This window comes from Schistocerca nitens, chromosome 8 (genome assembly GCF_023898315.1).
Source record: "Schistocerca nitens isolate TAMUIC-IGC-003100 chromosome 8, iqSchNite1.1, whole genome shotgun sequence".
NCBI classification, from domain to species: domain Eukaryota; kingdom Metazoa; phylum Arthropoda; class Insecta; order Orthoptera; family Acrididae; genus Schistocerca; species Schistocerca nitens.
The window spans coordinates 301,956,436-301,972,542 of NC_064621.1; the positions used below are offsets into that span (position 1 = coordinate 301,956,436).

The 16,107-nt window shown below is 47.2% G+C and overlaps 1 protein-coding gene across 1 annotated transcript in view; it reads right to left on the reverse strand.

Annotated features, from left to right (window-relative positions):
* The window catches only part of LOC126199533 (myrosinase 1-like), a 35,570-nt gene extending 26,690 nt beyond the window's left edge, over nt 1-8,880 (reverse strand). The window contains exons 1-2 of the mRNA XM_049936453.1: nt 8,721-8,880; nt 1,635-1,768 (exon numbers count right to left, since the gene is read on the reverse strand). Of these exons, the coding sequence (XP_049792410.1) occupies nt 1,635-1,768; nt 8,721-8,880 (294 nt within the window). The remainder of the gene's footprint in view (nt 1-1,634; nt 1,769-8,720) is intronic.
* Between the last annotated feature and the right edge of the window lie 7,227 nt (nt 8,881-16,107).

The following is a 16,107-nucleotide window of genomic DNA, read 5'->3' on the forward strand; positions in this document are numbered from 1 at the left end:
CCAACTGCACACGCCCTACACAATTACAGAGCCGCCAACAGCTTGAACAGTCCCCTGCTGACATGCAGGGTCCATGGATTCATGAGGTTGTCTTCATACCCGTAGACGTCCATCCGTTCTATGCAATTTGAAACGAGACTTGTCCAACCAGGCAACATGTTTCCAGTTGACGGGCCCAGGAGAGGCGTAAAGCTTTGTGTCGTGCAGTTATCAAAAGTACACGAGTGGCCCTTCGGCTCCGAACGCCCATATCAATGATTTTTCGTTGAATGGTTCGCACGCTGACACTTGTTGATGGCCCTGCATTGAAATCTGCAGCAATTGCACGAGGGTCGCACTTCTGTCACGTTAAACGAGTCTCCTCAGTTGTTGGTCCGGTTCTTGCAGAATCTTTTTCTGGCCACAGTGATGTCGGAGATTTGATGTTTTACCGGATTCCCGATATTCACGGCACACTCGTGGAATGGTCGTACGGGAAAATCCCCACTTCATCGCTACCGCGGAGAAGCTGTGTCCTATCGCTCGTGAGCCGACTGTAACACCACGTTCAGAATCACTTAAATCTTGATAACCTGCCATTGTAGCAGCCGTTACCGATCTAACAACTGGGCGAGACACTTGTTTTCTTACACATCCGTTGTCGACTGCAGAGCCGTATTCTGCCTCTTTAAATATCTCCGTATTTGATTACGCATGCTTAGACCAATTTCTTTGGCGCTTCAGTGTATACTTTACTGAACCTGTGCGAAACACTGCTACAGTGTTGACAACTTGTGGCAGTCGTGGCTAGCTACAAGCAGAGACCCAGACATGGGTGTGCATCTATGTATACTGAAAGTTTGCAGATAGAGCTAATTATCCACAAGCCGGTGTAAGGTACAGCACCAAATAGCGACTAGAAACAAACCCGACGAGAAACAATCTTGTCCTAGAAGTCTGGTGCCTAAGTGCCCGCCGCTTACAACACCGTTTTAGCGGTCTTCATTGGTCGGCGGGCTGGATGTTCTTCATTGGTGGAGATGTTCAAAGCATCGCTCTCGGCGCCGGCAGAGATCTTCGAGGCACCAGCTCCGGCAGTATCGATGAGCTACGATACTATAGATATCATAGCGCAATGATTAATTCATCAAATTATGTTTAATCGATAAACTGTCATCGTGGATAATGTCTCCAGAGAGTTTTTTAGTTTTCAGATGAGAGAGAAATTTCTCATATACAGCACGTAAATTGGCTTGATGCCCGACACGGGCTTCCAATCCTTCTTTTCCTTTCCCTGATTAGTGCATACACAAATTGCCATCAATTACGACAAATAGTGATACCCACTGAATAGTTTAGTATTTTCACATTTATTATGACAAGTAACTAGTCCCTTCACTGCTATCAAAAGCTACGAGCGGAATAATTTCCCTAATTTTCAGTTTATCCACGAAATATAGATTAATGATTGAAATATTTAAGAGTGTACTACAAGCATAGGCTCTTGACAGACTATTATTAACTTTGAAAATGAGACGCTTTTGTCTGGATATCAGTAAATAATGCATCAGAAATCAGATCACACTTAAAATATATTCTGGTTTTGTAATCACTACTTCTTTTATAAAGCGAATACTAGTGCAAACAACACTCACATTCATATCCTTGGCTAGCTGTATGTCTATCTCGTACTTGTGGTAGGAGTCACACGCCACGTCGCCATTGCTGCCATCAGTAGTGATGTTGGGAATCGTGTGGAACATCCGGTCGAAAATGCCCTCACCCTTGCCTGCAACACAGATTGATGATTAGTTGATGTAATGATGCACTGAAAAATTATTGCGTTAGCGAAAAATTCAACCAGATAGGTCATATTACATAAATGGCACATCTTATGTTCTTGTAGGGTGTTCTAAAGATTTTGAAAGGGTTTAAAATCCGGGAACTAGGTGTGCCAGTCCTGTTGCGTGATTGTTCTCGAATGTTCCTCACATCAAGTAACACGTGTCCCAGCCCAACAGAAGCGGCAATCGACACCTTGGGAGACAGATCAGCTAATGTTAAAATCCTCCTTAAAATGGAAAAATGGCAGATCAGGGCTACAGTTCCGCGTAACCGTTCTGCTTCAGGGAGTATGTCACCTGAGACAGAGGACCCACGAAAATAGAACATTTCAGCGCCTCCTTAAGCTTGCAGCGTTAGTGTGTAATCATCTCGGAGAGATTTCTAGGGGTTTGCAGCAGACCAGACGCCACGAGTCCTTCAGATGCAGACAGAAACGGAATTGACAAACTGCCTATTGGCTTCTGTCTCGGGTTCTTCGGCCGACGTTCATCTAATGATTTTTCTGACGTTTCGCCAGCACGAGTGGCTGGCATTGTCAAAGCTTCACCCTCCATTGCCGGTGGTGAACTGGAGCCGAGCTCGCGGGCGCAGGCTATATGTACCTGGCGCGCCAACGTCCGAGGGCTTCTCCGCGGTCATTTCCGGTGCGGTTCTCCTCTTGCTACCTGCGACGGTCGTTCGCTGCAGTACGGGAAGCCAGGATCCGTTGACCTTAAGGCTTTCCTCTTTCTTGTTCAAACTGTTCGCGTGTTTTTGTATTTCTACATTGCAATGTCGGGAATATACCGCATACCATGCACATGCGGAAAAGTTTATGTCGGAATGACTGGACGATCCATTAACACCAGGATCAAAGAGCATAAGCGACATTGCAGGTTGGGGCAGGTGGAGAAATCGGCCGTGGCAGAGCACGCACTGAATGAGACCGACCATGTAATAAAATTCGCCGACACGGAAGTTCTGGCTGTAGAGAAGCACTATCACACGCGCTTGTTCAGAGAAGCTGTAGAAATACAAAAACACGCGAACAGTTTGAACAAGAAAGAGGAAAGCCTTAAGGTCAACGGATCCTGGCTTCCCGTACTGCAGCGAACGACCGTCGCAGGTAGCAAGAGGAGAACCGCACCGGAAATGACCGCGGAGAAGCCCTCGGACGTTGGCGCGCCAGGTACATATGGCCTGCGCCCGCGAGCTGACGAACAAAGCAGCAGCGCCCCGCCACAACGCGCGGCCGGCCCCTCCACCCGCCAGTGGCAGAGGTGGAGGGGGGGGGCCCTTCGCGCGAGCAGGAGGGACGCCTATCCGCACGTAGCAGCGGAGAGAGCAACATCGACGCGTGGATGGAGGAAGCAGAGTCACGCTTCAGGATGGCCCTCCACGCGGAGATGGAAGCTGCCTGCCTCCTGCTAAGGGAAGCATGGGCTCTCCACACGCAACGTGACGTGCCGACGGCACATAGCAGCGCGTCCGCGGCCACGCGAACGGAAGATAACACCGAGAGGCCGACGACGCATAGCAGCGCGTCCGCGGCCACACAAACAGAGGACAACACCAAGAAGAAGAAGATGGTGATCAACCGCGCCAGCCAGACCACAGACGGCGCATCAACCATCCCCGCGGAAATCTGCGTGCGTGTCGAAGAGGGCACCCAGACGTCGTCCAAGCGGTACAAGCGCCATCGAGGCGCCCAAACCGAGACGGCGGATGCGGAGTCCATCGGCACGCAAACCGAAATGGCAGCTATGGAGCCCACTAGGTCTCCATGGAAGTTGCATAAGATCACAACGAGCAGCAAACCTCTCATTCCGAGACCTCCCTCTCCAGAGGTAGAAGACCTCGGAATACGACGAATACTAGGCGACGCACAAGAACGTGGCCCCAGCACAACGCCGGCCGTGCCACTGAGACGACCTCCATACTCGAGGGAGTACGAGTATATCAAGCAATGGAAACCTAGATAGGTTCAACCAAATCAAGGCAGAAGGTTGCAAACAACCAGCAGCTCCAGCCGGGTTTTGCAGGTTTTCCTTAGGCTGTAAGGTGAATACCGGAGCTGTCCCCAAAAGTTCCTGCAAATAAATTCCCAACTGGGAGAAAAAAATCCCTCCACTTACCCCAGACCAAAAAATAAACAGAGCCCCAACAGAATTACATAAGCTAAGGCTAAATAGAGCTGGTAGCTCTGCAGTAGCCCGCCCACCACCTCTCAGGTGTGGGAATGAAACAGTAAAAAAAAAAAAAAAAAAAAAAAAGAAGCTCGGCTCCAGTTCACCACCGGCACGGCAATGGAGGGTGAAGCTTTGACAATGCCAGCCACTCGTGCTGGCGAAACGTCAGAAAAATCATTAGATGAACGTCGGCCGAAAAACCCGAGACAGAAGCCAATAGGCAGTTTGTCAACAAGTGGCCACGAAAGCCTCAACAATTTTGTAGGAACGGTATTCATCGTGTAAGAAAAGACGTTTCCCGTCTTTCAAATGCCATCGTTAACGTTGCACTTTTTTAATCAGAGAGTTTTGTGGCGAAAATAGGAAATGTCTTCAGTAGAACCCAAAATATCGGTGCAGAGAAATTTCGCCTCGAATGTTTCTTTCGTTTATTTTAAATACGAACATTTTACCGTGACTGTTATTGATACTAAATGAAACAACAAGTTTACTGTTACCAGTCACCGTTTATTTATCTCCACGACGCGTTTCAAAGTTTTAAACCTCGATCATCAGATGGACTTACATTTGTTAGTATGACATTTGTGGGTCGTGTTACGATTTTTTGGAGGAACTTTTGGCCATGTCTACAGTGTAAGGACCCTATGATTACTGTAGACAGAGCCGCAAGTTCCTCCAATAAATCGTAACACGACACACACACACACACAAATGTCATTCTGACAAATGTAAATCCACCTGATGATGGAGGTTTAAACCTTTGAAACGCGTCATGGAGATAAATAAACAGTGACAAGTAACAGTAAACTTGTTGTTTCAGTTAATGTTTCTTTCGTAACAGATCGAAAAGGCCCTGTATCGGCTTTACGTAGCAATTTTTGCCGCAGACCGAGAACGAGTTTCGTACCCAACACGGAAAAAGTGCTAGATGTCTAGATGTTCCTTTGCGTGGCAATCTTCTTTCGGCTTTAATTCTGATGCAGATTACTTCTACATCGGCTTCTTTAACCACTGTCACTCATCCCGTCAAACATCCAGACAATTGTCAGACTCGTTCCATACTTTAGCGAGTATGTTTAAGAATTTCTGCATTCATTGCTGTTCTAGTGTGGTATCTTAGTTCACCCGTGGCCGTTGAAAGGGAAGCGCGTAAATGGTGCCTTTTAAACCTCAGCAGAGAGGCAGTCACATATCTCGAGAACAGTCACGGTAAACTTTTAGTTTCGTTGTGAAAGTTAAAATGCACCCGAAGTTTCTGTCTTCATTGATATGGAAGATGTAGACTGTAGTGTATGATGATACGGCAATTAAATTCACTCCTTCCTTAAATTAAGGAAATTATTCCTTCTAACTTGTCCATTGAGTTGACCTTGCCCCCAAGCCTATACTCAGCTAACGAAGCACTCGCCAAAGGACAGAGACAGCACCCGGTATCCCGTCCGTGGTTATTCTGCTCACTTGTCTGCATTTGCACACTTGTCAAACAGTTTCCCTGCTACACCTCGTTCTATACCATAAGTTGGTACATTAGCTGCAACAGGGACCACAAACACAACAAAAACACCAACGATGAAATTCTGGGGCACGGGCTGTCATTGGTTGGATGGAAATATCCCTCTGTATTGTATTGAGTACTGAGTAGTTTCGTCTGTGTGGACATTTGCAAATGATCGCACAGAATTATCTATCAAATGGAGATACTTCATTTACAGTCGTAGCATTTACCAAGCCACACATTACTAAAGAAGACATAAGGGTTTGACTGGACTTCTACATCTACATCTACATCCATACTCTGCAAGCCACCTGACGGTGTGTGGCGGAGGGTACCTTGAGTACCTCTATCAGTTCTCCCTTCTATTCCAGTCTCGTATTGTTCGTGGAAAGAAGGATTGTCGGTATGCCTCTGTGTGGGCTCTAATCTCTCTGATTTTATCCTCCTGGTCTCTTCGCGATATATACGTAGGAGGGAGCAATATACTGCTTGACTCCTCGGTGAAGGTATGTTCTCGAAACTTCAACAAAAGCCCGTATCGAGCTACTGAGCGTCTCTCCTGCAGAGTCTTCCACTGGAGTTTATCTATCATCTCCGTAACGCTTTCGCGATTACTAAATGATCCTGTAACGAAGCGCGCTGCTCTCCGTTGGATCTTCTCTATCTCTTCTATCAACCCTATCTGGTACGGATCCCACACTGCTGAGCAGTATTCAAGCATTGGGCGAACAAGCGTACTGTAACCTACTTCCTTTGTTTTCGGATTGCATTTCCTTAGGATTCTTCCAATGAATCTCAGTCTGGCATCTGCTTTACCGACGATCAACTTTATATGATCATTCCATTTTAAATCACTCCTAATGCGTACTCCCAGATAATTTATGGAGCTAACTGCTTTCAGTTGCTGACCTGCTATATTGTAGCTAAATGATAAAGGATCTTTCTTCCTATGTATTCGCAGCACATTACACTTGTCTACATTGAGATTCAATTGCCATTCCCTGCACCATGCGTCAATTCCTTGAAGATCCTCCTGCAATTCAGTACAATTTTCCATCGTTACAACATCTCGATATACTACAGCATCATCCGCGAAAAGCCTCAATGAACTTCCGATGTTATCCACAAGGTCATTTATATATATTGTGAATAACAACGGTCCTACGACATTGCCCTGCGGCACACCTGAAATCACTCTTACTTCGGAAGACTTCTCTCCATTGAGAATGACATGCTGCGTTCTGTTATCTAGGAACTCTTCAATCAAATCACACAGTTTGTCTGATAGTACATATGCTATTACTTTGTTAATTAAGTGACTGTGGGGAACTGTATCGAACGCCTTGCGGAAGTCAAGAAACGCGGCATCTACCTGGGAACCCGTGTCTATGGCCCTCTGAGTCTCTTGGACGAATAGCGCGAGCTGGGTTTCACACAATCGTCTTTTTCGAAACCCATGCTGATTCCCACAGAGTAGATTTCTAGTTTCCAGAAAAGTCATTATACTCGAACATAACTTAACAGCTGCAGATGTGACTCTACAGTATCAGATCAAAAGTGTCTGGACAGTAACATGGAGTGTGTCCACTCTTCCCTTTCTGACTGCTTGAACTACAGTGGGGACATTTTCGATGTGGCGTCTGAATGTTTTAGGATGAATGGCAGCCCATTGTTTCTTAAGAGCCAACATCAGGGAAGATAGTGATGTTGGAACGAAGTAGACGTCCTAATTAACCCCAAAGGTGTTCCATTGGGATTTGGTCGGGATTCTGGGCAGGCCAGTCCATTTCAGGACTGTTACTGTCCAAAAACCATTTCCTTATGGGTGCTACTTTATGAGAGTGTGATATGAAGATCATCGTCTCCAAACAGCTCCTCTGCTGTACGCAGTACACAATGCTGTGAATTGTGTTTATGTGCTTCTGCACTTTGGGTTCACTTAATGGCAGGTAACATTCCCTGGGATATTGCCAAACACAGACAATTTCATCGGATCGCCGCAGGGTACAGCGTAGTTCATCACTACAAATCAGTCGTTTCCAGTAGTACACTGTCTAGTGATGTTGCTCTTTGCACCACGCCAAGCGTCACTCAACAAACTTGAGAAATGTCCGGCTTACGAGCAGTTCTTGACCACCGTACCCCATTCTTTTTTACTCCGTTCGCACAGTCTTGTGCTAGCTGGACCGCTATTAGCACTTTGGACGCACGAGTGATTCCTTGCGCTGACTTAATGCGATTTCCTGCAGAGGCCAGTTGCAATGCTCGACGGTTCGTATTCATCAGTGCATGAAGTCTGCCTGGTGCTGGTTTAGCTGTGGCTATTCCGTCACGTTTCCACTTCACAGTCACATCACGAACAGCCAACGTGGTAACCTATAGAAAAGTCGAAACGTCGCTTATTTATTTGTCAGTCAATAGACAGCCAGCGGCTGGTCTGTGTTCGAAGTCATTGTCGTCCCCTGACCGACCCATTCTGCTGGTACTCCTTCTCTGCCGACAGCGCAGTACGTGCCGCCTCCTTGGACAAGGGCAGGTCCTTTCTCGTAGTATTTAGCGGCCGGTTCCGCATTACGTAGAGGTGTTCGCACTATTTTAATCAGATAGTGTCAGTGCCGTTCAGAACATCGACTGTAGTTTTCACTTTCGCCTAAATTAGAAGTATGCCGAGTGAGGTGGCCGAGTGGTTAGCACACTGCATTCGTATTCCGGTGGGCAACGATTCAAATCCTGCCTCAGCCGACTGCTATAACTCACCGACTATATATCGCAGTCGCGTTCGAATGAAAAACACGCACTGGAAACTTGTACCCGATAGATGTGGAACACTTCAGCTTCTCCAAGTTACAGCCTCATAAACGTTTATTTTTAAATAAATATCTGGTGTATGTATCAACAGCAAATTACCTCAATTGTTGTACAAGCTCAAAAACAACAGTTTTGTAAATGAAAAATATTATAGCTGGAGTTCCTAGTATTGTCACCAGTTATCTGCAGTTGTAGAATTCACCGCTCTCCTCATGAAGAAAATAATCTAAACTGATATTTCCTATTTACGAATTTAGCATTGTTCAGACAATGAAAAAGTTTGACTAAGAACTGCTATTGCTGTCACTAATCTCAGAAGAGAATCATCTTCCAATGCATTTCTATCATTTAACATATAAAAGAAAGTTTAATATTAATCACAGGCAGTATTAATGTTTCAGATTTCGGAGTAAAAGAATTCTTACCGCCTTCATTCCAGGCCCCTTCCACCTGGTAAGACGCGGTGGCAGCTGCGAAGATGAAGTCGTCGGGGAATTTGTTGGCAGGTTCTACAGCTCCAGATATTCCCGGACGACCCAGGACACTGGCTGCCAGAAGCAGGAGCAAGGACACAGATGACCACATGTTTAGCGTTCCCGTCTGCTTGTGCGTCTGCCGTTTTATACTCTGCAACTCTGGTTAATCTAGCCGCAAGGTTTCCTTAGAGTGAGACTTTGGCACGCATTGCCAATTAAAGGCTCAAGGCAATTGTTCTGATGGGCGTGGGTGTGACCCGCGCATCGTCTTATTTACTGTCCGTCATTGTCTCACGAGATGCGTGTTTGATGAGCTCGAGATTTAATGCGAATGTAAGTAAAAGCTCTTTTTGTTAGGGCTACAAGAACTGCTTTGTTCACTAAATCTAGTGTGTAATTTCTAAAGATGTCGGTGTTTACCTCTTCCGACAGTTTATGTGAGATGCGGTATTTTGCACAGTCACTGGACCTGCCTTACGGCCCCTTATCTCTTGCTAAAACGCGTTAATCTGCGAGAGCGAAGGTAGCAGCCGAGATCATACGAGGCGATAAAAGACGTCGGAAGGCACGACTCCTTTCCCTCAGCCACTCCTCCGTAGAAGCTGCGCGGTTCTGCTGCTGTCAGTTCGTCACTGGGTATCATCATTGTTAGCGTCTGTACGTCCTCTTCAGCTCCTCAATGGACAGATTTGCAGTTCAGAATGCTTTTAAAAGTGGAGTGTAGTTGAATAAAACGACGGTGAAGCTAATTTTTCGTTTTGTGTAAAAGCTTTAAGTCCATTTCGCAGTTACACAGATTTCTTCGATACTTATTATTAATACTATGCTCACAGCCGTCTGCATTGAATAATCGTTAAATGATGTGAATCGTCCACAAGAAAACAGATTATTTTTAGTTACGGGAAATTCGCTACGTACAGGATGAAGAAAATAAATAAAAGTGTTTGTATGTGTGGTACGTATTAAGTTATCCTAGTTACTAAAAATCTGATTCGGAGAGTCAATGAGTAACTGGCAGACTAAAAATCAAAATATAAAGTTTATTTTTGCCAATGCCCACAAATCGTTTAATGGGTGAAACGGTTTCAACGGACTTGTTAATTCCAATAGATCATTAACACTTCTTCCACAGTGAGGCTACTACTACATGCCTCTAGCAGAGAATGTTGTTTCCTAGTACGCAGTGACACACCTATAGACTGAGAAGTGCTTATGGGCTATCATTAACGACTTGTCATTTGAAAGCGTTATAGCCATTAAACAACTTTTTGAATAGTGACTCAAATAAACTTTATAGATATAAGATAATGTACTCAGTTATTCTGTCTGCCAATAATGTGGAAAATACTGGGATTTTTTTCTGCCATGTGTCGCCTGTCGTCGGATTTATTAATGCGAAAGTTGCCAACTTGCTCCGTCAACTTGGGGCTGAGAACTCATTTCGAAGGTCATAGGAAATAGATGTTATACGACCTACAGCAGAGCCATTCCTTGTAAAGCACTGCATCATTCAAATCAACATACGGGCAGAAGACAGCTTTTCCTTACCGTGGTTAATGAGGCAAAGAAACTGTCTTTACAGGAAGAGTCACAGATGATTTTACTGTCTTTGCTGACCGTCATCTCCTCACTAAATACCTCATAAACACGGGGCAAGGTAGCATTTGTAATGAGATCAGTTGATCTACATTGCTGCAAAGAGCCATAAGATCGATCATCATATGACATTTGAATCCCAAGTGAAGTGAACAGAGTCAACATTTACGAGACAGGATTAACAGTTTGGTATAAGAACTGTGTTAGGAAGAAAACAGATCTCGTGCACCAGCTACCAAACTTATGTTGACTTTGTGCACCCAAGTTAAGATTAAGCGACGGCTGTTCAACGTAAAAGTATGGGTTTTCTGACGCATAATGGAGCATGTTTTCTGTGCATACACCCAGCAGTGTTACGCAGATTAAAAATACTTTTCAGGCCTGTTTTAATTTCGTCACCCTGTATGATCAATTTACCTCTTCATATGCATCTATATTCTGCTGGTCACCTTACGGTCTGTGATGTACTTTGAGTATCACAACCACTTCCTCTTTTCCTATTGCGGTTCACGGGAAGAGTAACTCCTTCTAAGCCTCTGTATGAGCCAGACTTTCTCTATTTTACCTTCATCAATTTGGTTTTTTTGTTTAGTGAGATGCAAGAAGTAGATTACAGCACGTTGCTTGACTCTTGCTTGACTGCAATGTACGCTCTCGGATTTTTAACGGTAAATCACAGTGTGATGCACATCGATTCTCTTGTAGTGCCTGCCTTAGGAATTGTATGAGTTTCCTGGTGGCGGTTTCACTATTACGTACTAAATGAACCCATGACGAAATGCGCTAGTCTTCTTTGGATTTCTCTATTTCCTATATCAGTCCTATCTCATAAAGTTCCGGACTGTGGATTAATACTCAAATACTGGTCGAGCGGGGGTTTAGTAAGTTACCTCCTTCAATGGTGGACTACAATAATGGAGGATTCTTGCTATCTCAATCTGGCGTCTGCCTTTCTTAGGATTAGCTCCAAGTGGACATTCCACTTTAAATATCTCCGTACGCATACTCGCAGAGATCTAATCAAAGTGACTGTTGTCAGTGGTTGCTCATCAATCGTGTAAGCAAATTAAAACCGGTATTTGCGCTTACTTATGTTAAATACTGAACGTCTATTTATGCCAGCATACAAGTTGTGGATCTAGCGGTGATCCTTTCTAGGTCTTCCTGCATTTTTGTACAGATTTCTAGCGTTGCTATCTCTCTGACACAACAGCAGCTTCCACAGTCGGTCTCAAGAATTTTCCAACGTTATTCACTAGGTCATTTGTATGAACTGTAATGGTTCTTTACAACTCACTTGGCGTACGCCATCAGCTTCGTTTGCGTAAGACACCAGCATCTTTTGCAGTGGTTGTTATATTTATTGGTCGTTTATGTGGTATTATTGTTCGTAGGTGAACGTGGAGTATTACGAGGGCTGCTGATGTTAATAGAGAGGTTTTTGCTTCTGTATGTCTGGCCAAACTTCGTCATGCCTTGGTAGCCCAGAGGTCAAGCTGTGGCGCTGTACAGCTGTCAAATCTACGTCTACATGTACTTATCATCCAAACCATTATTGCCACCTGCTAATCAGCGTGGCCAAGACATCAGCGTGAGTTGGCTGTCATGCTCCTCAAACTATTGCAGTTCTTTACTGGCCTTGTGGCAACGTTAGTAAACCTGCTGGAGGATGCCTTTGCCATCGGAGTAAACATCGCCTGTGAAGAGATACCAGTGGTCCGCAATAATGTTCACGGTGTGCCTCGAAACACTTTTGCCTGTACCAGCATTATACTCTGTGGTCAAACCCGAAATAGATCTCCGCCTGTCCTGATTTATAGAGCAGGTAAGCTTGTGGTGTCTATGTTCTGTTATGATTTAGACGTCCAACAATGTGAGATTCTTCAGTTTCTCCCGGTGATAACTGCCAGTTCATAGTGTCCAGCGTGTACAATAAATATTTCGGCGACCAGACATGCTGCTGTCGTCAGGTGCGCTGACGAACTGAGCCCCTGACAGACAGCAAGACGTGATTAGCGCGCATTCCAAGGACAGCTGATGCAGGTTAAGCTGAGCCTGCTCGGAGATTCCTGCAGAAAGTGTTGACCTCGCGTACTGGTTTCGTCCTCCTGGTTGTCACTTCTATATGTTTATTCTTCTTTTGCTGCCCGGGTTTGTTACTACAACAGAAGATCTGGCCATCTCTTAGCTGGGGCCAGAAAACTTGTTTGCCCAGTCCACTGGCCAACGGGTTCGCCGACCTCCGCGCCAACGCGTAGAATCTCGTGGCGAGCTCGCGGATGCGTCGATTCAGCGTTGGGATTCCTGCATTCCCGCAACGTCGTGTAGCTCAAATGGTTCAAATGGCTCTAAGCACTATGGGACTTAACGTCTGAGGTCATCAGTCCCCTAGACTTAGAACTACTTAAACGTAACTAACCTAAGGACATCATACACATCCATACCCGAGGCAGGATGCGAACCTGCGACCGTAGCAGCAGCGCGGTTCCGGACTGAAGCGCCTAGAACCGCTCGGCCACAGTTGACGGCCGTCGAGTAGCTGCCTCATGCTGAAAACTAGGGGGAAAAATGCAGCGCCAGCCGGAAGTTTTTGTTCTGCACTGTTTGCAGTGGCTTCAGGTGTGCTTCTGCCGCGTATCCCCACACCACAGCAGCGTACTCCAGCACCGGCTTGATGACTGCCAGCTACAGCGAGGTTCTGCAGTGTGTGAGCAGGGTAGTCGTGGGATTGAGTATGGGGTGCAACGAGCGCATCCTTCCGAGCGCTGGGCTCTTCATCTCTCGGATGTGTGGTCCACAGGTCAGACGCCGGTTCTAGGTTACTCCGAGGTATTTTCCATTGCCAGATTGCCAGACCACGGAAGAGGGGCTCCCATGATCCGTTTGCGCTTAAACACCACCGCTTGGCTTTTTGCTGCTTTGAACTGGAGCCGCCCTTTGGTGGTCCAAGCTCCGATCTCGTTGCAGACGAGCTGCAGGGCATCAGCTGTGCACTCATACAGCGCGTGTAGAGCGCAGTATCGTCGATGTAGTGCACAAGTTGAGCTCTTGGCATTGTCTTTGGAACGTCAGCGGTGTATAGAGAATACAGTAGGGGGCCGAGCACGGACCCCTATGGTACTCCACTCGAATGTGGCGCACTGTTGAGACACCTCCGTCAGCTCGCACATGAAATGTGCATCCATTCAGGTCCGACTGAAGCAGGCGGGCGTGCAACACAGTTACTTCCAGTAGCAGCAGCTTGTATAGGAGGCCTTCGTGCCATACGCTGTCAAAGGTTTTTGAGACGTCAAGGAGTACCGCCCCAAGGTACTAGCGACGTTCCAGAGACCCCACCGCCTAATACACCAGTCGCAGAAGTTGGTGTTGTGTCGAGTGACCGTGTCGGAAGCCAAACTGTTCGTCAGAAAGCAGGCTCTCTTCACTGATGTGACGCTGCAGCCTTTTGGCGTATATCCTCTTGAAGATTTTAGAGAGGCGAGACAGGAGGCTTATCGAGCGATAGTTTTGAGCCAGTCTGGTGTGTTTCCACACTTTGGGATGGCGACTACCTCGGCGTGTTTCTACGCAGTGGGGTAGACGCCAGTTTCCACGCAATGGTGTCGAATATCGCAGTGACCATGCGCAGTGCTTTCGGCTGCAGCTTCATCAGCAGTGCGTTTTCCATCTTGTCAACACCCTTCTGCTTTCCTGGGCTGCAGGAATGTGAGGTGGCTTTGGACATCCTCCTCAGTGGTGGCGTTGATGACGTCATCCTCGTCCTGGTGATTCATATGCATTGGGAGATGCTCAGCCGCCTCCTGAATCGTGTCTTCATCGGCAACGTCTCCCACCAGTGTGAAGTTTACTGCGAAGGTGTCCGCGAGCAAGTGGTCATATCGTCTTTCTCTGCAGCGACGTCACGACCAACTTGCAGCAGCGGGATGCGCTGGCCCCGCCTCAGGAAGTTCGTGGTCATCGTCCAGGAGCTGCCGTCATCGATCCTGAGCGTGGCTGTCTTGCTAGCTCGCCTCGATTTCGGTGGTGGCCGACGGCCACCGATATCTCGTGGCGCCGTCGGTTGAGCAGCCTATTGGTAGCGAGGTTTCGGTAATCTGCCACTCGCGGAAAACCCTATTTCTCGCGCGGATGGCCTCCATGAAGTCTGGGGGGAAGGTATCTGGAGTTGTTCTTTGGCTTCCTCGGACACTGCGGCGCTGCTGAATCTGTCGCTGCAAATGTATAATGGGGTGAAGGGGGCTAGCGCGGAATCCACCCCTCCCCCTCTGGCCGGGTGTGGCGGCGGCAGTCTATGCCAGGTGTTACTGAAAGTGCTCCCAGTTTGTGTTATAACAATTATCTATGATGTTCCGGTGGCTTACCGCGTCAGTGTCCAAGCCGAAGATCACTGGCAGGTGATCAGACGTCAGGGCATAGCTAGTGATCACGATCGCATTGTGTGATGTCCCTTTGACGATAGCGATGTCGAGAACATCTGGTCGCTGCACTTTGGGTAGTGCTTGGGATCAAAGTGACCCAGTACTATAGCGTCATGGTCGTTAACCACGTAGAGCAGCCTTATTCCACTGTTGTTGGTGACTTGGCAGTTTCACTCTTGGTTTTGGCGTTGAGATCTCTGCTGGCGAACAGATTTCCAATCATCGAAAGCAATGTCTCAAAGTCTCTGGCTTGCAAGTATCCTATCGGCTGTTGGTAGGCCACCACGAATGTCAGTTTTCCCAGCTGAGGTGCTGATCATGACGCCAGTGATTTCCAGTGTTGCCATCTCAGTAAGCTTTACCTGTGATGGAGCAGAAACGTCTTCACATAAACCACCATTCCACCTCCGTGAGTCACGGCGAACTGTGTGGCGGCAGTCTCGCATGTTGGGCGCTCCCTCCTGCATCCACACAGGTGGACTGTGCTGGCTGGCTCAGGGCGTTCCATCGGCGAAAGCCTACTGTTGCTGGTGTAGGTAGCGTCCTTCTTCAACGCCCCTCGACGTGTGTGCTGGCAGTAGGGTGCTGCTCCGCTGATTTGGCGAGTGCTGTATCAACAGCGGCAGAACCGTAGCTCCATCTAGGCAGTCCTGTTCTCTTGCAGAGTTTTTCCACAGCGACTCCGACGTCCGCCAATGTGGGTCAGAAGGAAGATTTTGCGGTTCTCGAGAACAGTCATGAACATTGGCATGTCTGAGTTTTACCTGGACGACTTCGTACACTGTGGCATGTATTGAGAAGCTCATTTCCTCGAGCAGCTCCTGCCGGTACCCTGTGAAGTCCCTCCTTTTCTGCGAGATGACGCCACAGTAATCTTCTGTGGTCTTCATGACAACATGATGCAAGTCGCGCCCTGCTACATGAATTGTAATGCTGCCCTTGACCAGAGCTTTAACTTTCCCTCTGAATTCCCTGAGGCCGCCTGTCCACTTGATGATTACAGGAGTGGATGGAGACGACCTTCCCTGATGTTGCTCGTCCATGGCCTCGCCTGTATTGTCACTGAGATCAGAGAACAGTTGTCTGTAATGACATCCACTTGCTGTGGAAGTACCACAGCCCTGGGTGTGTGCTTGTGGTTCAGCTACATGAAGCCCTAGTCATCGATAGTCGGTGGATGGATACTGGACGCCTTCCTCGACGCTTCCACTGTATGCATACCGTTGGTGCACTACTAGTCGAGCTAGTGGCCTACCTCTTGGAGTTGGTCGTTGAACTCTCGGCAGCTGGGTGCTTACGTGAGTGCTTCTCCACCTCCATCG